Source organism: Equus przewalskii, chromosome 1 (assembly GCF_037783145.1).
Source record: "Equus przewalskii isolate Varuska chromosome 1, EquPr2, whole genome shotgun sequence".
In the NCBI taxonomy this organism is placed as follows: Eukaryota; Metazoa; Chordata; class Mammalia; order Perissodactyla; family Equidae; genus Equus; species Equus przewalskii.
This window is the reverse complement of record NC_091831.1, coordinates 48,240,576-48,261,562: the sequence shown is the minus strand read 5'-3', so window position 1 is coordinate 48,261,562 and position 20,987 is coordinate 48,240,576. Positions and strand designations below refer to the sequence as shown.

Genomic DNA, 20,987 nt, shown 5'->3' with positions numbered 1-20,987 from the left:
ATTAGGAAGAGGGGGAACAGGAACCAACACATACGCTGTATCTTCAAAGATTCCAGGAAAACCTCCCAAGCACGCTTGTGTCCACCAGCTGGTTACTGGTGCCCTACAGCTTCCCATAAAAAGCATTCCTTTGGGTTAAAACATTGCATCTCTAGAAGTTCTCAAGGAAGAGGTGACCCACTAAAGCAGCAATATCAAATGAGTTTCATCTTAATGCTGAATCTAATAAGTTGGAAGTAGCTGTCAAGAGTACTATGTTAAAAAGAATTCTGAATCTCATCTGGGTTCAGAATAGAAAAGGACCATGGTAGATTCATGCTATGTAAAGAGATGTAGGAGAAAAAGTGGGGACATATCCTACAAATTTGCCTTTGACATCTTCTATTGAGTTCAATTATCAGGTCTACTTTTAAGCTTAGTAGAGAGTCGTGGGAGAACGTAAAAGTAAGTTTTGTTTTGGTTTGGTTTTTTGGTGAGGAAGATTGGCCCTGGGCTAACATCTGTTGCCAATCTTCCTCTTTTTGCTTGATGAAGATTGTCGCTGAGCTAACATCTGTGCCAATTTTCCTCTATTTTTATGTGGGGCACTGCCATGTCATGGCTTGATGAACAGTAGGTAGGTCCGCACCCAGGATCTGAACCCACAAACCCTGGGCCACTGAAGCGGAGTGTGTGAACTTAACGATATACCACTGGGCCAGCCCCAAAAGTAAGTTTTTTTTTTTTTTAAAGATTTTATTTTTTCCTTTTTCTCCCCAAAGCCCCCCGGTACATAGTTGTGTATTCTTCGTTGTGGGTTCCTCTAGTTGTGGCATGTGGGACGCTGCCTCAGCGTGGTCTGACGAGCAGTGCCATGTCCGCGCCCAGGATTCGAACCGACGAAACACTGGGCTGCCTGCAGCAGAGCGTGCAAACTTAACCACTCGGCCACGGGGCCAGCCCCCCCAAAAGTAAGTTTTGATAGTAGAATTGAAGGTGAGTGTGGTAGACAGACTAATGACCCCATAAAGATGTCCACGTCCTGATCCTCAGAACCTGTGAATATCTTATGTTATGTGGCAAGAGAGAATTAAGGTTGCCGATGGAATTAAGGTTGCTAATCAGCTGACCTTAAAATAGGGAAATTATCCTAAATTATTCAAGTAGGCCTAAAGTAATCACAGGGACAAGAAGTGAAAGTGGAAGCAGGAGAGTAAGAGTCAGAGTAAAATGTGATGACAAAAGTGAAGTCAGAGATGATACACGGTATGAGAAAGACTCAACCAAACATTGCTGGCTTTGAAAATGGAAGGGAGCCACAAGCTATGAGGGAATCTTCTAGAAACTAGAAAAGGCAAGAAAAGGGACTCCCCTACAGTCTCCAGAAAAGAATGCAGCCATGCTGAAACCTTGATTTTACCCCAATGAGACCATTTCAGACTTCTGACCTTCAGAACAGTAAAATAATAAATTTGTGTTTTAAGCCCTAAGTTTTCAATAACTTGTTTGCAACAACAGGAAACTAATATAGTAGGGAAGTACAAAATTTAGGGGAAAATATCAAAACAAGTAGCAATATTGGGTCAAGTAGGGCAGATCAAGGTAGGGCTCCATAGCGGTGAACTCTGGTCTCCCGGAGGAAAACAGGCAAGTACTGAGAACTGGAAGATGGGAGTGATAGATCCTTGAAGGAGAAAGAGGTCCTGGGAGAAAACAGTCTATGACAGACTTGACTTCTTTCACTGTGTTCCTAAACACAAACCCTGGACTTGAGTCCCCAGAGAAAGACAAGAGAGAGCAGGTTTTCCTTCTGGAGTTTGGCAGAAAGATTCCTGAGGACAGGTAGAGACTTGTTGAGGAGCCCAAGAGAATCAGTCACTTCATTGTTCCCATCAGGTACTCTCATTTTCCGAGCTTGAGCCCAGCCAGCGTCTTACCTGAATTAATGTGAGGGACAGCCTTCCCAACCAGCGCATGAGCTGCAAATCTGGGACATTTTTGAGGTTTGACTCCAAGCTTTCTGCAATCCTTGAGTAATCGCCATCCACTCAAACCAATGCTAGTTTTATTTGTGTAAAAACTCTTAGCCAGAGTCCTTTATTACTCCCAGTTATATGATTGATTACTTTAAACCACACCAGCAGTAGGATAAGGCATCAAAAATAGAAAAATCTGCTTACGCAGTCTTTGGATCTGAAAACCAAATGGAAACATTAATATCTTAAAGCTGAAAGCAGTTACTGGATAAAACTCCTGAGGAACCTTGAACAACCTATTGAACCAAAACAACATCCTGTCCCACAAATGCTTTCAATTCATGTTGTGAAATAAAACAGACATCATGTTTTTACCCTTAGAACATAAAACATAGCATTGAGCTTCCAGGGCCTTGAAATAGATATACAATTTCAGAAGGGGGGACAAATAAGTCTCTTCAGTTCTGTTGAAAAATAATTATGGTTTTGTATTTATTTTTTTTCAGGTTGAACCTATTGCCAGATAATCATTTCAAAATGAATCTCTTTCCCAATCCTCTGGAAAAGAATGCTTGGCATGTTTTGATTGGTCAGTGTGCCATCATGCATTTTATGAGCTCTTCGCTTAATCTGATGTTAATGTATTCTTTCCAGGCAAAGGAGAAAGACCATGTTCGGAGGTGACAGCAGTGGCACCTGAATTGCTCAACAGATATTGACAACCCTGTCCTCTTCTTTTTTTTAACCACATTCTTCCATAAAGCCTTCCTTGACTGACTGGCTTCAACAGCACCATGCACTTCTCCATCGTGGCCTCAATGCACACATTCAGTGTCTAAGTGAGTAATAACCTATTTGATGTCTGTCTTCCCTGTCATATTGTAAGCTCAAAGAGGGTAAGGACCATGTTGGTCTTATTCTAGGCCCTGTTCCTAGTGCCTAATACTGTGCTTGGTACATAGTAAATTCCAATAAATATATTTTGAGTTAATGAATGAATGAACAGGCAATTGCTTCCTTCCCTAAGGGCTGGGCAGTTTAATCCCAAGATACCTAGGTGCTTTCAAAATAGCTCTTTCTAGACAAATGCAAATGACGTGGAAATTTTCTAAATATACTATTAGTTAAGGAAACATTTCTTTGTTTGTTCTGCCACACTAAGAAAACACTCTTATCTGGCAGTCTCTTCAGCATGTTTACACTTAGTGTTCATTTAGTGTTTTTTGTTTCCTAACTTTTTGTTAATCTTATATCTTATTGAATCATACTATTTACATGTTTTTACCTTGCATGCTCTTAGACTCCCTCTCTGCCTGCTGTGGTTTTTAGGTGCTGCACATGAAGGACCTTAGCAGTCCTAGCTTCAAGTTAGCATTAAATGCTGGCATTGGCCCATCCCAGGCCCGGGTAAACAGAGGTCAGATAACTGTCTGATTTTAACAGAGAAATGGGATCCTCAAGAAGAATCTCTCTGGTATTAGACATGAGATAGCAGGAGAAATGGCCAAATTTGACCTTGAAGGTCTGTTCTCTCCCTTTCAGAGTTCTTCTTGTGATCAAATAACCAACACAAAGTAGGTAAATTTCCAAGGAGATGGTTTATTGGTGCATGATCTCAGGTTTCGAGAAATAGGGCTTCCAGGGAGAAGGATCAGCGAGGGCGATGTCATCAGAAGAGGGGAAGAGGTCAATCTAGGCGGAATTATGTCTCTGCTCAAAGCTGTCGCTTATCTTATACCACAGTTCAACTCTTTCCCTCATCCCTTTCTCCACTCTTCAAAAATGTGAGTTTTGGTAACTCTGTTGGCCTTGCTTCTTATCGCAAAAAAAAAAAAAAAGTTTTGCTATTTAGTGACTGGAATACAGTTTGTTGTATGGATTATATTAACAAAAAATTATTGTGCAAGTGGGGCCAAAAGCATTACTATATAAGAGTTCACAACTTCACCCCTCTGTGACTGTGTGCCGGCCTCCAGGCCTTCTGAGAAGCTAATCAGGACAATGGTAGAAAGATCTGAAAATTGGAAGATAAAAGACAGACTGAGAACATGTATATTTTTAATCTCAGAAAGAGAAAAAAGAACTTACTGTGTTGTGGGAGAAAAAAAGGGGGAAAGACCAGAATTATGAGTGCATGCAGGGATGAGAAAGAGATGCGGTGAGCTGACAGTCTTTGGGAAGAATTTAGCGTGGGTAGGGAATTGAACAAGAGATGAAGAAATAATTTTAAAGACTTCTGCTAGATATTCTTTTGATGTTCTTTTAAAGTCCCTGGTAAATATTTGAATTACCTTCTGATTAGTCTCGGCCGTCAAACTTGTGTTCATTGGAATGTGATGCATCACACAGACTGGACCACATGGGGCCCCATGTTTAAAGGGGCTCTCGCTCCCTTCCTTTATCCTTATATATAAAAGGAAACCAATACAAGTGGAACCCAACTAATCCAGAATTTCCTTAGCTAATTTAACTTTCATCTTCCCAGAGAACTCTTAGGAGAAACAAATAAATGAAAGGGAATTATACAAGAAATTCTGCTAGAACACACATACACAAACTGTTACAGGATATATACATTCCAATCTTGAATACTTTCTACATCTACAACTCTAATCTATAAACATGAACACTCAACTAATGTTCAGAATGATGACCTTGAGATACTTCTAAAATCTCACTTTTTGTACACACTAAAGAAAGAAAAATAACCAAAAGAGATTTTGGCATAAGACTCAATCCATTCTAGCCCTGAGCATTGTGGTTAAAGGCAGTTTGGCCACCTTAAAGACACAGCGTACAGTTCAAAAATGGATTAGAGACTGGTCACTTATGGCCACCTTACCTTGATACACAAATCATTTTTGTTGTTTCTTTTCTTTAAAAGATGGGACGTTTTGAGCAGCACCTGAAAGAAGCACATTGGAATCTCTCTGTATCTTGAGGAAACTCTAAAACACTGAAGGGCAAAGCAACTAGACTCTTCTCTTTCCCACTGGAAACTTTTTCCCAAAATGACCCATTTCTACCAGTTTTGTTTATACTTCCTAAACCAGGACATAGAGGCAGGCCCTCACACCCGCACAGCATTTATAGGCATTACTGTGGCCAGTTTTTTGGGTTTTGGTGGGGTTTTTTTTCCTCTTTTCATTTCTGTTGACAAGAAAGTCCTGAATCCCAACTTCTCTCAATGGCTTTCATCCCAGGCCACACAATAGGCAAAAGCCTGAGTCCCAGGACCTCCCGAAAACATAGAGATGCCTGGGAATCTGAAACAGGTACCACTGATTATGTTAGCAGTAGAGGCCTTTTGTTTTCATTTGCCACTGTTACTTAAACAATTCTGTAGACATGACTTTCAAGTCCCCTCTTGATCTTTTTTCCGCTGACATATTTACCCTGATTCTCTCCTCCTCTTCTCAGGCTTTGGCTCTTGACATCTCTGCTAGAATTGATATCAACACCATGGCTGTGTTTACGTCTCTCCCCAGGGCCAGGCTCACTGATGTGGGAAGTGGAGCTCTGGGAAGTGGAGCCGAGGAGGCTGAGTCATCGGTCATCATTCCCCACCTCCCCGGGTCTGACCAAAATGACAGAGGCTCCTCTCACTAAAGTGTCACTGGGAGACCACAGCAGAAAGGAGGTGGAGGACTGCTCCTGTTTGACTCTACCCACTTTAAGAAAGGACACATTTTCCGCAGAGCAGTGGGGAGATGTTAGGGTAGTAATCTCAGTGCAGCTTCCATTCCCTTTTGTCCTTCAGGCCACAGCTTAAATGTGAGCCTTTCTAAATGGGTAAACCCCTTTGGAGAGCTATGAAAGCTGAACATACACATACTCTGTGACCCAGTATTTCCACTTCTGATTACATATGTCTATGCATCTATACCATAGGTTCATATTATATACTCATATTATATACCATATATTCCATATATAATCTATGCATATAAATAATACAAATCCATTCATGTGTTCACCAAAAGACATGGACAAGAATGTTCATAGCAGCATTATGTATAATAACTAAAAACAGAAACTAAGTAGCTACCAACAGCAGGGGATAAATAAATTGTGGTATATTCACACTATAGAATATCACACAGCAATGAGAATGAAACTACTATAACAACACACGATAATATTGATGGATACCACAAATACAATACTGAGCAAAAGAAAGTAAAAGAGTAAGTAGTGTATGGTTTTGCTTATATAAAGTTAAAAACTAGGCAAAATTACTGTATGCTGTTAGAAGTCAGGATGGAGGTTATCATTGGTGGTCATGACTGGAAGGGAGCATGAGGAGGTCTTCTGTGCGCCGGTAAATTTGGATTTCTCGTCCATGTGCTGCTTACTCCCATGTGTTCACGCTGTGAACAAGTTATGCACTTTTCTCTTTGCATGTTATACTTCAAATAAAAGCTTTTTTAAAAGTCATCTTCTTATACATGCTACAACATGGATGAAACTTGAAGACATTATGTCAAAGGAAATAAGCCAGACACAGAAGGACAAATATTGTGTGATTCCACTGATATGAGGTACTTAGAATAGTCAAATTCATAGAGACAGAAAGTGGAATAGTGGTTACCAGGTGCTGAGGGGAGAGAGAAATGGGGAGTTATTGTTTAATGGGTGCAGAGTTTCCGTTTGTGATGATGAAAAGTTCTGGAGATGGATGGTGGTGATGGTTGTATGACAATGTGAATGTACTTAATACGACTGAATCACACATTTTAAAATGGTTAAATGGTGAATTTTATGTTATGCATCTTTTAACACAATAAAAAAAGTTTTCTTCTCATTGCAGACTTTCCTGATCATCTCAAGTAAAGAACTACACTTCCAATTATTCCTATCAAAAAATCATGTTTTATTTCCACCATAGCACTCTGACTACGTGCTGCTTTCTTGTTCCTCGTCTATTCTCAGCCTCCTTATTGTCAGCGTCTACTAGAATGTAAGCTCATGAGGCTAGGTATCTTGTCTGTGTCATTCAACTCTATCTCCCAGCTCCTAGACTACTACTTAACATAGTAGGTTTTCAGTAAATGTTTGATGAATCAGCAAGGTTTCTGGGTGATCTGAAGCAAGTTATGAAACACTACGGCAAATCCTTTATTTACTTATTTATTCATTCATCCTACAAATATTTATTAAGCATTTATGCACATATTGTGGGGGATTCAAAGTGAAATGAGGCAGCATGTTCTTACAGAAATGAAGCTTACTAGCTGTTGCAAGTAGCAATAAAATAAAACAAGTAAAATAAAATAAAACCCAGGCTTTGGCCAGCTCTTGGGTAGATGCTAGTTCAGAACAGCATACAGACTTCAACTGAATATGACAGATCAGATTGTCTAGTATTAGCTGCTTCCAGAGTTTGTTGAAAAGGATTCTGAGGCCCTGTCTGGACTCAGCAGAAAAAGAAATGCCATAAAAAATTAGTGATGTCTACCATGAGACCTTAAAATGGGGAATGGTGGTATTGATATCATGGATTTTGTCATTCTTGGGCTTGTTGACTTCTTATCAAGGGTGTTGTACGTGTGATTCAGGGACCAGATTGAACCTGAACTAACAGATGAATTCTGAGTCCTTTCCAACCTGGGAGTCTATGAGTCCAACAATTGGAGGATATGACTAGAGAGCGCCTGATCCATAGTCTTGGAATCCTACGCAATATAGCATCTGATCAGGGAACCTACTGAAGGTAGAGGAGAGAAGGTATGGAAGTGGGCCAAGATCATGAGATCCACTGGTCATATCACATACTGCTCCATCCACAAGCTACCAACCTGTTAGAGTAGTGAAATGACCTACTGAAGTACTAATTTCTAGGCAATACTCTGCAAGAATAGGATGCCACCCTGCAGAATGCCATGCACACACTTAATCAGAGACCTCTACATGGTGCTGTGCCCCCAATAGGAAGAATTCTTGAGTCCAAGAACCAAGGGGTGGAAGCAGGAGTGGCCCTACTTAACATCATTTGTAATGACCCATCAGGGGACTTGGTGCTTTCTGTCCCCACAACTCTGGGCTCTGCAGGAATAGAGGTCCTGGTTCCAAAAGGAGGCCTACCCTTGCAAAGGAACATAGTAGCAAAGTTCCACTGGTCCATAAGACACAGCTCCCAACGGGAACTTTGGGTTCCTTATATTTGGGACCAGCAAGAACAGGTATCATTGCCTTAACAGAAGTTATTGACCTTGATTAGTAGCAGGTAGGGTTGCTGTGACACAACTGGGACAGGGAGGAACATGTGTGGAACTCAGGTGATCCACTGGGGCACTTCCAGTTGCTCCCTTGTCAAATTGTAACTGTGAACCAACAAGAGCAGCCATCATGACCTGAGAAGAGTGTGATTCCCAGGGGGTCAGACTCCTTAGGAATTAGCATTTGGGTCAAACCAATAGATAAGCCATGGAGGCCAGAGAGGCAATAGCTGAGGGAGAGTGTAATTTAGAATGGATACTGGAAGAGGACAGATAATGAATACTAGTTGAACCCTATAACTCCCCCATTAGGAAGAAAGGCTCATTGGAACCCTGGAGGAGCTGCTGCCATGCAGCACAAGGGATGGACAATGGCAACCATTGAGATTTACCAGTCAGAACGCCTGTCAGGAAAGAACTTGCGGGCATTCTCGGCTATTAGTGCTTTCAGGATCTGCCTTAACTTTCAAGCGGAAGCCACTCTCTTCCAAGGCATCCCCCAACGAACGACAGCCCAACAGGGACAGTAGTGCCTGGCCATTTTTGCATATCTCTCTAATGAGCAATTTTTGCTCTGGAGCTCCCCATTGGATTGGCTGGGGTTTTGTCGGATCTGCATCGTGGTCTGAGGTCTCCCTCCTCAACATTGCTTCCTCCTCCTTTCTCCTCGCAGGCGTCAGAGCTACATCCCAGTCTGAAAGCTCTCCCTGCCAAACCCCACTTCTTTTCTCTTTTGTCTGTCACAGATACCTCCAAATAAACTTCTTACACTCCCAACTTTGTCTCAAGGTCAGCTTACTCTAGGACCCAAATGACACAAATGGTTTCAAGTATAAGATCCAAATTTAATGCCACAAGGGCCAACACTGCAAATTACAAGTGTTCGTTCGGAAACAAGTTACTTATTACATCAACAACTATGTGTGGTGGGCTGCAGGGTAACGGACAGCAGGACTTATCTACTTAATGATCATTAATAATCATTTTGAGAAATGCAGAGAAGGCCAGTTAGAAAGAAAATCATAGTTGAAATCTGCTGAATAGTTACTATGTACCAGACTCTTCACATGTAATTTCCCACTTACTCCTCACAATGCCTTAGGAAGTGTGTGGTGTTTTAATTATTCTCTTTTACATAGAACAAATGGAGATTAGTTTGATTGCCCAGTGACATGATTAGTAAGTTAAAGAGTCAGAATTTATATCCAGGAAAGCCTAAGCTATTAACTACTACATCATTCCACTCACCCAGAGTTGATTTCTATTGTTTACAACTGAAGAATCCTAACAGATACGAAAATTGGTTGCAAGGAGCAAGTTGTAGGGAGAAGACCATCAGGGAACTGTGCAGTCAGCAAGACAAATTGAGCCCCATCTCAAAGGCTCATCTATGCTTTTGCGCCAAGAGCCTCAATATCTATTCCTAAAAAGATTGCTTACCATTTTTGCCGGTATAAATTAACCAACTCCTGCAATGTTTTCAAAATACAAGCTTCCTTTTGCGATGTCTGGTTTTGCACATGATCCCAAGGAAAAATGGGATCTGGTCCTAGTCCCCGGCCTGCTGACAGTAGATTAACATAAGGGGATTATTAGCTTCCTTCTGGAAGAGAGTGTCAGGATGGCAAAAAGAACAGTTTCTATTGACAAGGAAGTAGAACTGCTTCTGTATACAATGAAATTTCAATGGTGGGTTTTAAGAGAGATTGAGTATGTGGAAATCTCTCATTCCTTTTCCAGTTCTGACAGCACCCTCAGCCCTGCAGCTACAAGCGTTAGGGATCCTTGTAGCGTGCTGGTCATAGAAAATTGAGAGCTCTCAGTTTGTGACTCCATGAAAATCAAACTCAGAGGTTAATTTTGCAGGTTTTAGGTTTTATTTGCAGTCTTGTAGAGTATGTTACGTAAAAATCGGGACATTTATCATTAGAGTCCACTTACCAGAGACTCTGTATTCAATATAGTAGCTGGAGTAACAGTGTCATTCTACGAGTGGCTGGTATACTGGGGATTCACATAAAGGGCCTTCGGACTTTAAATACTCCAAGAGCAGCTGTTGAAAAGCATAAATAAGTAGAATGTGTCTTGTTTAGTATCTATCCTGTCAGGCCAAATGGGTTTAGCTGTTTCTCATGCTAGTGTGTGAAAAGTGTCAGGGAACACATCCCAGCTGTGCCTCATCCACAGGAAGGTATGGAGAATAGCTGAGGAAGTTGGCCGGCATCCTCGGATCTGTAGGTTCCTCAAGCCAGAGATATCAGAATGCGTCAGCCAGTGTGTCTCTGTGGGGCCAGGAAGCCACACTACACTAACGTCAGTATGGTTACTTTCTAATGAGACTTTGTAAACCATCTCCCTGTCATCTGCTGGGAAAATGCTTATTGAATGAATTATGGCTGTGAACTTGATCTCCAGCATGCAATCCAAGAGATCACCACCTCACATCCATTGTATTAAAGGCAGTGGTGGGATCACAGTTGCTTACTTTAGAAGTGGGGCAAGGCACACAGGAAGACGAAGCTTATTACTCCCGAGCTTTCACGGTGGTATTTCATGTCAGTTCACCTGAGGGTTACAAAGATCAAAGAGACACAGATCACAGTGCCATACGTGGGCTGCAGCTTTTGCTTACCTTCAGCCAATGTATTATTCAGGGGTCCGTTTTAGAAAACAGAAACTTTAGCTATTTTAAGCAGGAACATATTTAAGAAACAGAGAATTGAGTGTGTATATAATATTGGAAGTGCTGGAGAGGCAAATTTGAGGTGGGTCCTCCAGGAATGCCTCCCAGACAACAGAGCTGGCTTGCCATAATCAAGAAGGCGGAATCAGGAAACTACTCTGGAACTGTTAGCTCCAGAAATGCACAGCCTAAACAGCAATCTTGGAATCATGATGCCCCACTGCTGCAGCTGTTGCCTTCAAAGTCACACTGCTCCTGCCAGACTGGCATCAGCAACAACTGGATGTCCAGCATCCGATGCTTTGACCCACATCCAGCAAGTGACTGGACATTGTGATGCTACTACTCAAAGCCTAACCCCTCCACACCATGCTTGCCTGCAGGAAACAGAAGCAGCAACAGTGCTTCTCCATGTACATTTCTGTCTTCCAAATGTCCCACAAGTACATCTGATTGGCCCAACTTCAATTACATCTGGAACTTTAACTATAGGGAATGGGGAGATAGAGTTTTTGGCTTTCCAGCCTATGTGTCCCGACAGCATCCTAAAGGAGGGGGAAGGGATGCTGAGCACTAATCCACTATGAACCTCAGCCAGCTTGCTGTGTCCCTGGAGGAAGAAGGGGGCAGTGGGTAGTGAAAAGACACAGGTGAGGGCATTTCCTGGCTGGAAAACAGAACTGGAATCAGGAAAGAATAGAGAAAAGCTTAGCCCAATGGAGCATTCAGGCAGGTTTGGCGTGGAGAATTTTTTCAGTCTTTTTGGAATCCCTATCAAATGCTGCCCTCTGATGTTTATGGAATAAACTACTTTTGAGAAACGCTGAAACACAGCCTGATGAGAGAATGCCTCTAGCTGTAGTTTTCTGGGGTGAACAGCTATGGATGTCTGAACCTCATGGAAACCGGGAAAAATTCACTGAACTGGGCACCAAAACTACTTCCAAATGATGCGGCCAATTGGCATTCAGGTCAAGTTTTGCCAAGGAGTTATTGACTCTGACTCTAGAGGTAGGTTATTTTTTCCTGTACAATCAGAGCGGGAAAGTTTTAAGTATTCCTTGTGGTTCATGTGATGATCAGGAAAGCAGATAGCACCTAAATTATGAATCATTTATACAAATTATGGATCAAAGGGAAGATTTACATTTACTCCATGTTGACTCTTTTATGAGTTTAATTTATTGCCAGTATTGTTAATTGACTTTTCTTGGTTTGTAATCTGTCTTTAGAAGGTTCCCCCAACCATTCCACCATAGCAGATGGGGATTAGGAAAAGAGTAATATCACTGATTTTCAGAATTTCATATGCGAATAGGAATAAGTTTGTCAGCAGAACAAAACACAGTTATGAATAAAGTATTGCTCAATGCCACCAAGAAATGATGGCCGCTATGTTTACAGTTATTAAATCCACAGCTATTAATTGTGATCCAAAACACCTGTGAGAACGATGGATTAAATAATAAAATCTATGGATTAGGGCTTGTCCCTTGGACACACCAAGCATGCTCCTGCCTCAGTGCCTTGACCTTTTCCCTGCTTGGAGCATGCTTTCCCCAATATTGCATCCAAAGGAGTGTGGTTCTCTCTAGTTCGCCTTCCAAGCTACTAAAGTGGTAAGGTCCAGGGTCCATGCTCATCTCCTTTTTGTCGTAGTCATCACCTTTTCTTCCTTCTTCCTTCCTCATGAGACCATTTTGTGGTAAACCGGAGCTATGGTTTGGGATCTTCGGATGGGTGAAGTTGGGTTAGAATAGGCCCTGTCTAAAAGGAGCTTTAGTCAACTTTATGCGAGTTGTCTATATTGGGGTTGGGCAACAAAACCCTCCCATCTATCAATCAACTGTTACTTGGTTTTCCTTTGCTAATCTTCCTTGATTATATGCCTTTCTTGGTTACCCTTTGGTAGAATTTAAATATTAGTCTCTGGCCAAATAATTTCTAGTAGCATCTCAGTCTCACTCTAATCTCTAATTGGATCCAGGCTAGAGAAGCCAAGGAGATTAGTGAGAAAGGGCATCATGACTGGAGTTGTAGCACACTTTTCTGAGAACTGTCTCCACCCCAAGACCACCACCTCTGAGAACCTCTAAATATTTGGGGACTCTGACAAACAGTATGAAACTATCCAAGTTTGAGGTTAGAGCAGAATGAAAACATGACAAGCTGGAGATGCTCAGAAGAAACCACTTCTTACATTGCTTTATGCAGATAAACCTTCATTTTCCAGGTGCCTGAGCTGTCCCCATTCCCACTTCTCTCTTCAGTCCTCTGGCATTAAGGGAAAGGCATTTGCAAACAAGTCACTGCAGAGATCAGAGCATTCCCCCTCTGCATAGCCTGGGGGACATGCATCACGCTCTTCTCACTCCACTGTTTACTTTCCCACTGGGGAAGAGATGGACTCATCTTCAGGATGCAGTGATGAAAGGCCTCAGAAAACAACAAGATTGAAGCTGTGTGGGGTCAGGGCTGTGTGTAATCAGTCATTAGGGGGCCCTGATCTGCTGATCTGCTTCAAAGCTTTGGAATTTGACTTAAGGGATGTCATCCTGCTGGGTTCACAGAAGAAATTCCCAGGGGCTAGAAGTGAGGTCTAGCCACAAAAGTGAGATCATAGATGGAGAAACACTTAGAAAAGAGTTTGCACTGCTGTTGTTATGATAATGACAACAATAAGAAGTCAACCACAAGGAGCCTCCCAAGATTGTCAAATCCTCCATGTTGAGTAGTTTAGTCATAGTACAATCACATGAGATAGATATCCCCTCAAATGATCATTCATACAATTCTGTGTATTGTATACACTGTAGAGTTCATGTGCACAATACATGAGTATTGTAACATCATTGTTTTGTCATTTATCTTTATTTCATCATTAGTTTTCTTTCGCCATTTATTTTTCATTTATTTCTTTTGTTATTTTTAGATGTGATTCAGGAAAAACAGAAGTGCAAATACATGTGCAACATTTATACATTTTCCTATACCACTGGTTTATTATTCTTTTCATCAGCTCTGTGATATTTCTCAAACCCATCAATAGTCACAGTTTCATTTGCAATTTAAAAAGTTCAAATTACTCAGTAAACTTTCCCAATTTATATTTTATTCAGGAAAGAACAATGTAACCTTTATTATATACTAGATGGGTGAGAACTTGAGCACTGCATTTTCACAAAATTTTGTTCTGAGACACGTTTCCTGACATGTAGTGCTTACTGTATAAGGTACTGTTCTAAATGCTTTATAAATATTACTAATTTAATCTTCAAACAAGACTATCAGGTAGGTGCTCTTCTCACTACTCCATGTTGACTCTCAATATTGCTGTCAAAGTTAGACTTCTGACCCTAATTGAAATCCATCTTGAATTGAAATCTCCCTGTACTATCTAATTCCAAGAGCAAGGGGTCTCAAAATCCAAATGCTCTGTGGCCTCCCCAGGGCTCTCAGAAGACAGAGTTTTTCCTACACATCGTACTGCTCCAGGTCAGTCCCCACAACTGTGTAGTGTCTTGACAGTTCCTGACGGAACTGGAGTCCTTCCTTGCACCCTGCCCTTCTTGACATGTTGCCCAGCCTTTGCCCTACAAACCCTCTCTTGGGTGTTGGTCTACGCTAGCCTCTGCCTGGCTTCCTGAGGCATTACTGTTGCTTCCACTTGTTTTTATTTTACCTATCATCTGCATTCCCTCTGAATACTGTACATCTTGACTTCACCCCACTATTCACCCCATGGATGGGACCTCCTAGAGACTGTTGTCTACTTGATTTCTTCCAGAGTTCAGGAGGCCCTTTAAATGCTGACAGTAACCCCCCAACTGGCCCACTTCTGACTTTCTATCTCCATTTCTTGGGTCTGGGTGCTTAACACATGTAGTATAGAATCTACCTAAGCTATGACACTTTTGTGTCAAAGGTGGACATTCGTCTGATTTAGAAATGATAAAGGCTCTGAGAAACTAGATCTTAGTGATGTGACTGAAAGCATAAAGCTCTCATGTTATACAAAGAAGAAGTTGAAATGTAACAGAAGTCCCAGAGGAAGGTTAACACCCTCCCCCAACACCTCCTGCTTCAGAGTTATGTCCTATTCTGGTTCATACCTGGTCTACGTTTTCAGTTTATGTGAAGAATCATCTATTGAGAGCCTGTAGAATTTTGTTCCCTGAGATAATGGTAGTGTACTTCAAGTTGGGCAGCTCAACACATCCATACAACTATGCTAAATTTACTTTCCCTCAAACTTACTTTTCCTCTTAAGTCTGGCATTCTGATTGTAAGGAAGAAGAGTGAGTGCTTAGCTTTAGAGAATCCTGCCTCATATTCGAGACCCTGCATTATCACTGGAGCTGGTTCAACAAATGGCTGTATGAGCGTTCCTCAATTCCACAGTATTCATAACCTGCTGGTTTTGTCTCAAAAACACTGAATCAACCTCTTTGAAAGGAAAGGTTTCTGTTTTTGTTTCAGACAGGGTACCCTCCCAGAAGTCCCTAAAATGGTTTAACACGTTTACTGAGGGATCTCATTGACCCAAATAGACTCTAATGTGAAAAGTCTTCCGTTTCAAGTCTACTTTCATTCTTTCTTTTCTTCAACATTTACTAGTGCTGAGTATACGCGAGGCAAAATTCTATGTACAACAGAAAACAAAACAAAGATTTCTGTCCTCAAGGAGTTAAGATCCTAATGGCAATAAATACTAAACATAATGAGTAAATTACATAGTATCTAGAATGTGTTAAGGTCTATCAAATAAAGAAAAAGCAGAGTGGGCAGAAGAGATGGGAGTATGAAGATAGCGATACAAGTCTCCATTTTAAAGGGTATTCGTTGACTTAAAGGAAGGAAGCGAGAGTCATGCCCCAGAAGTGGGTGCACGGCCCGGTGGGGGAGAGGTGGGTGGAATGAGGTGAGTTAGGGGTAGACTAGAAAAGGAGCGCAGATAGCAGGATGGGGGTGAATCTACAGCAGCCCTATCAGCTTTGATTCAAAAATAAGAGACAGATTTTTACTGGCTTGAGTAGGGATTTATTTTTCTGCATATTTCTAATAAAATTTTACTTTTTAACATTTATAAAAACTTGGGACTATTTTTATTGACTTTATTGATGTATAATTTAAACTGTACCGTTCAATGAATTTTGGTAAATGGTTACATCTGTGAACTCACCACAACACTCAAGCTACAGAACATTCCCACCATCCCTAAGAGTTTTCTCATAACCCTTTGCAGTCCATCCCTCCCTCCACTGCCAGCCCCAGTCAACTACCAGTCTGCTTTTTGTCATTGCAGATCAGTTTGCATTTTCCAGGATTTTTATATAAATGGAATCATACAGTATATACTCTTATATGTCTGGCTTTTTTCAGCATGATGCTTTTCAAATTCATCCATGCTAATGTATATATAAGTATTTCATTCCTTTTTAGTGCTGCACATTCCATTGTATAAATATACCATATTCATTTTATCATTTCACCTGTTGATGGAAATTTTGTTTTTTTCTCTCAAAACAGTAATATATTAATGTTGCTTTCATTAATTGTGTTCCAATAGTTATTATAACGATCTCACAATCCAGAAATTTTATGTACTTAAAGCCTGTGGACACAGGAAATTTTAAAAGTTCAATCCAAATTTATATACATATTTTCGCTTCAGAGAATTATTACAGGATAATAAATAAAAGACATTTAAGCATGAAAATATATTACATTAGTAGGATAACATTCTACGGCGGGAGTGGAATGGAAAGGAATGATGGGAAATTTCCCAGTGATCGGAAGTTTTGTTATATGTTACACTATTTACAGCCCATTATATATATTTAAAGAAGTGATGTGACGTTTATCTTTTTAAGTCAATATTTACAATATGCTAGAAATTTAATACTTTTCAACTCTTCAAACTTACAAAATTTTACATATCAATTTCTAAATGTGAATGTGAAAATTAAAGGAAAAAAGTTTCAAAGTGTGAGTACCCCTTCTCTCAGGTCCCATCCTACAGGCTGCTCTTTAATTGGTCTGGGGCGGGCAGGAATGTCATGATTTTTAAAGTTCCCCAGGTGATCCTAATGTGCAGCCAAAGTTGAGAACAGCTAGTCTAAAAATAGTAGACTCAATAGAATGACACCGGACAAGGAGTAGAAAAAATGAAAGCTGCATTGTTTACCATTTGCCTAAGAGTTAGCCATCCGGCAAGTAATTGTTTGCAAGGTTTGTAAAAATATCAAATCAACAGTCCTTACAAACTTAAGCACAAAAATGTTAACTGATAACCATGGCTGATGACTATGGTGCCTTCCAATGATAAAATGCCATTGTTCGTAAGGCACTATGCCAACCATTCTAAGTAAATGGAATTATCTCCACCGTAGATAGTGCCAGGCCTGCAACATTAAATCACAGGGAGGTAGGGTGACAAAGAAAAACTCCAGCAGGGAGTAATTACTTATTGACTGGCAACTGCCCCTGGCCTCATCCACTGGCCTTTTTTCACAGCAGTATTTCTTTTTGTTTGCTGTCCAAAATTTCATCGGCAATTGGATTTTGTGTTCTACTTCCCTATTTCTCCTCTATTCTCTTTTTGCGCCTTAGCTATTTTTTTCCTGCTCTTGTTTTTTGTTATGGTTTACAGTAGTGTTCAAAGATGGGGCTAGGATCTGAGCTCAAGGCTAAATTCCATAATTAACTAGCCATGTGACCTAGTAAAATAATGTAAGATGAGGGTCACTGCTGCCCTGTATAGTGGGGGGAATAGTAGCCTCCAGAAGGACATGGAGGGTCCCACGAATATTACCTTACCTGACAAAAGATGTGACTAAGTTAAGGGTCTTGAGAGGAGGACTTTATCCTGCATTATCTGAGCGGAATTTAGATGCAATCACACATGTGCTTCTGAGAGAAAGGCCGAGGGGGTTGAGACACATACACAGGAAAGAAGGTGATGAGAAGACAAAGCAGAGAGAGATATAGCCATCACACACCAAGGAATGGTGACAGCCACCAGAAGCTGGAAAGAGCAAAGAACAGATTCTCCCCTAGAGCCTTTGGAGGGATTGCGGCCCTGCTGAACCTGTGATTTCAGACTTCTTGCCTCCAGCACTATTAAGAGTAAATTTCTGTTGTTTCAAGTCGCCAAGTTTGTGGTAATTTGTTACAGCAGCCACAAGAACTAATAACACTCTGGTTTCCTCCCAATAAGATAAGGAATGTACAAGTGCTTTGTAAACAGAAATGCTATATAAATATAGGCTCTCCTTACTGGTCACTTTCCATGGGGACTATCCTGCCCATTGCACGTTTAGCAGCATCCCTGTCCTCCATCCACTGAATGCCAGTCGTGACAATAAAAACGTCTCCAAAGGCCAAATGTTCTGAGGGACAAAACTGCCAGCCCTCGCCTTACCCCAACCAGGTCAAGAACCACTTATTTAGAGGATGATCACACAGGACTGGCCAAAGATCTATCTGGCATGGCTCTACTACTGGTAGATAACCCCCAATCTCCATTCACACATTAAAATCTGTTCTAGACCTAGAGAGAAGACATATCTTGTAGTAGCCTGCTAATTCATCATTAAATTGGACTTTTTGATAGTTTCATCAGTGTTCCTCAAATTATGACCAATATTCAATTTGCAGCAGAATCATCTGAGCTTCTTGTTGACCTACTGAGAGACCCAGGAATTAGCATTTCACGTTTTGCAGATGATTCTTATTTTAATTTGTTAGTTAAAGACTGGTTTTGATGAGCTTCAGACTCCAGGTGGATGATGTTCTTTAGTCTACACTCTTGGTTCTGGAATCTGATCCTGGTTTACCCAACAAAGTCCTTCACACTTGCTGTCAGTTGAACACTTGATTTTAGATGGTACAGCCTAGCCTCTGCCTATACTGACATCTCAGATCCTACATCCTCACTCACAGTGCTGATGTACACCTGTCTGTCCCCAGTAGTACAGATCTCCTTGGGTGCACATATAAGACTCTGTGTTGAGAATTTAGCTAAACTACTCCATGATATTGCTGCCTCAACATCCATTTTGTGTGGCCAAGTGGCCTGTAGTGGCCTGGAACTGACACTAGCCCCTCCCTCAAGTACTTGCTCTGGTAACAGCCCAGAGTCACAAGTAAATGTAAGTTCCTGATGCGACCCCCCAACACCCTTGTAATAAGCACTCTCTCCCACCTCCCAGGGCCTTCCCCTTGTGCACCCCTTAGATAAGATCCCTTAAGAAGCTTACCAACATCTAGCTCTTTTTGGTTTGAGTTGGCCAATCTGACCTTAGCCTGGAACTTCAAAACACTCCACCCGAGGACCCTAATAAAAGCATTTGCCCCGGGTCCTGCCACTCTCTCTCTGCCTGCATGGCCCCTGTAGGCATCCTATGTATCTTCTCCAGGACATGTGAGCAATAAACTTCTCTATTTCACCTTCTCTTGTGATCTTTTGTTGAACTCTGGCTCACGGTCTGATACCCCAGGGGTTCTACTTAACAAATGTTAATTTAATAAAGTCACAACACTGTATTTATCTCTGTACAAATGAACCCTTAACTCTATCCAATGTAGCAACTCTCTTGACTCTCCTAGCTTCAACACTTTTGTGCATGTGCCTACATTCTAAATCTTGGCCTTGTCCTGCCTCTTTAACCCCAGAAACAAAGTCCTACAGGGGCCAAAAATCCACAGATCTAGGCAGAGAAGTGGTCAAGTTGAAGGAAATCAGCTCCTTCTTCAACATTCTCCATTTTGGTTGCCCAAAGAAACTTGGGAATAGGGGCCGGCCCTGTGGCTGAGTGGTTAAGTTTGCACACTCTGCTTCAGCGGCCCAGGCTTTCCCTGGTTCAAATCCTGGGCGCAGACATGGCACCGTTCATCAAGACATGCTGAGGTGGCATCCCACAGAGCACAAACAGAAGGACCCACAACTGGAATACACAACTATGTACTGGGGAGCTTTGGGGAGAAGAAGAAAAGAAAAAAAAAAGATTGGTGACAGATGTTAGCTCAGGTGCCAATCTTTAAAATAAAACAACTTAGGAATAACCTTTTATATCTTTCTTTACCTTACTTCTCACACTCCATCAATTTTCAAGTCCTGTGGATTTGACCTCTTAAACACCTCTTGAATCAACCTAATTCTTGCCATCTCCAACATAAGGGCTTTGAATGTGCTGTTTCCTCTGCCTTTCCACAACTACAGAAGATTAACTGCATAGTGGCCACTTCACTCTTAGGTTAACCCACAACCACCCTTCAAAATTATGTCAAGGACAAATTTATATATCTGCCAAATTCAAGTTAATATGAAGATGCCATTGATGACACAGAATAACGGAAATTAATATCAAGGGCCGACCCGGCAGTGCAGTGGTTAAGTTTGTGTGCTCTGCTTCAGTGGCCCAGGGTTCAGTGGTTCAGATTGCACGCATGGACCTATGCATGACTTATCAAGCCATGCTGTGGTAGGCGTCCCACGTATAAAATAGAGGAAGATGCGGACAGATGGTAGCTCAGGGCCAGTCTTCCTCAGCAAAAAGAGGAGGATTGGCAGTAGATGTCAGCTCAGGGCTAATCTTCCTCAAAAACAAAGTAAGAAATTAATATAAAAAAGCACCAAATTCAACGCAATCCCTATCAGAATTTCAGTTGGCTTCTTTGCAGAAATTGACAAGCTGATCCTAAAATTCATATGGAAATGCAAGAGATCCATGATAGCCAAAACAATCTTAAAAAAACAGAACAAACTTGGAGAACTCACACTTCCCTGTTACAAAATTTAATACAAAGCTACAGTCATCAAGACGGTGTGGTACTGGCATAGAGATGCACATATATATCAATCTAATAGAATTGAAACTTCAAAAATAAACCTAAATATCTGTGGTCAATTGACTTTTCACAAGGGTATCAAGACAATTCAACAGGGAAAGAACAGTCTTTTCAACAAACGGTGCTAGGACAATACATACTTACATGGGAGAGGATGACACTGGACCACTACCTCACGCCATACACAAACATTAATTCAAAATGGCTTATAGATCTAAATGTAAGAGCTAAACTATAAAACACTGAGAAGAAAACAGAGGGAATAAATCTTCATGCATT

The 20,987-nt window shown here is 41.2% G+C and overlaps 1 protein-coding gene across 4 annotated transcripts in view; it reads right to left on the bottom strand.

Moving 5' to 3' along the window:
- Window positions 1-20,987, bottom strand: part of TFAM (transcription factor A, mitochondrial) — a 93,355-nt gene that overhangs the window by 49,489 nt on the left and 22,879 nt on the right. For 2 of the 4 annotated variants that reach the window (XR_011537712.1, XR_011537710.1), the window contains exon 7: window positions 4,798-4,860. Coding sequence is in view for 2 of the 4 variants with exons in the window: in XM_070611433.1 (XP_070467534.1) it covers window positions 3,732-3,767; window positions 4,798-4,860 (99 nt within the window). In the remaining 2 variants the exon portion in view is untranslated. Of the gene's footprint in view, window positions 1-3,534; window positions 3,970-4,797; window positions 4,861-20,987 lie in introns of those variants that run through there. The other 2 variants (XM_070611441.1, XM_070611433.1) reach the window with 2 other exon arrangements.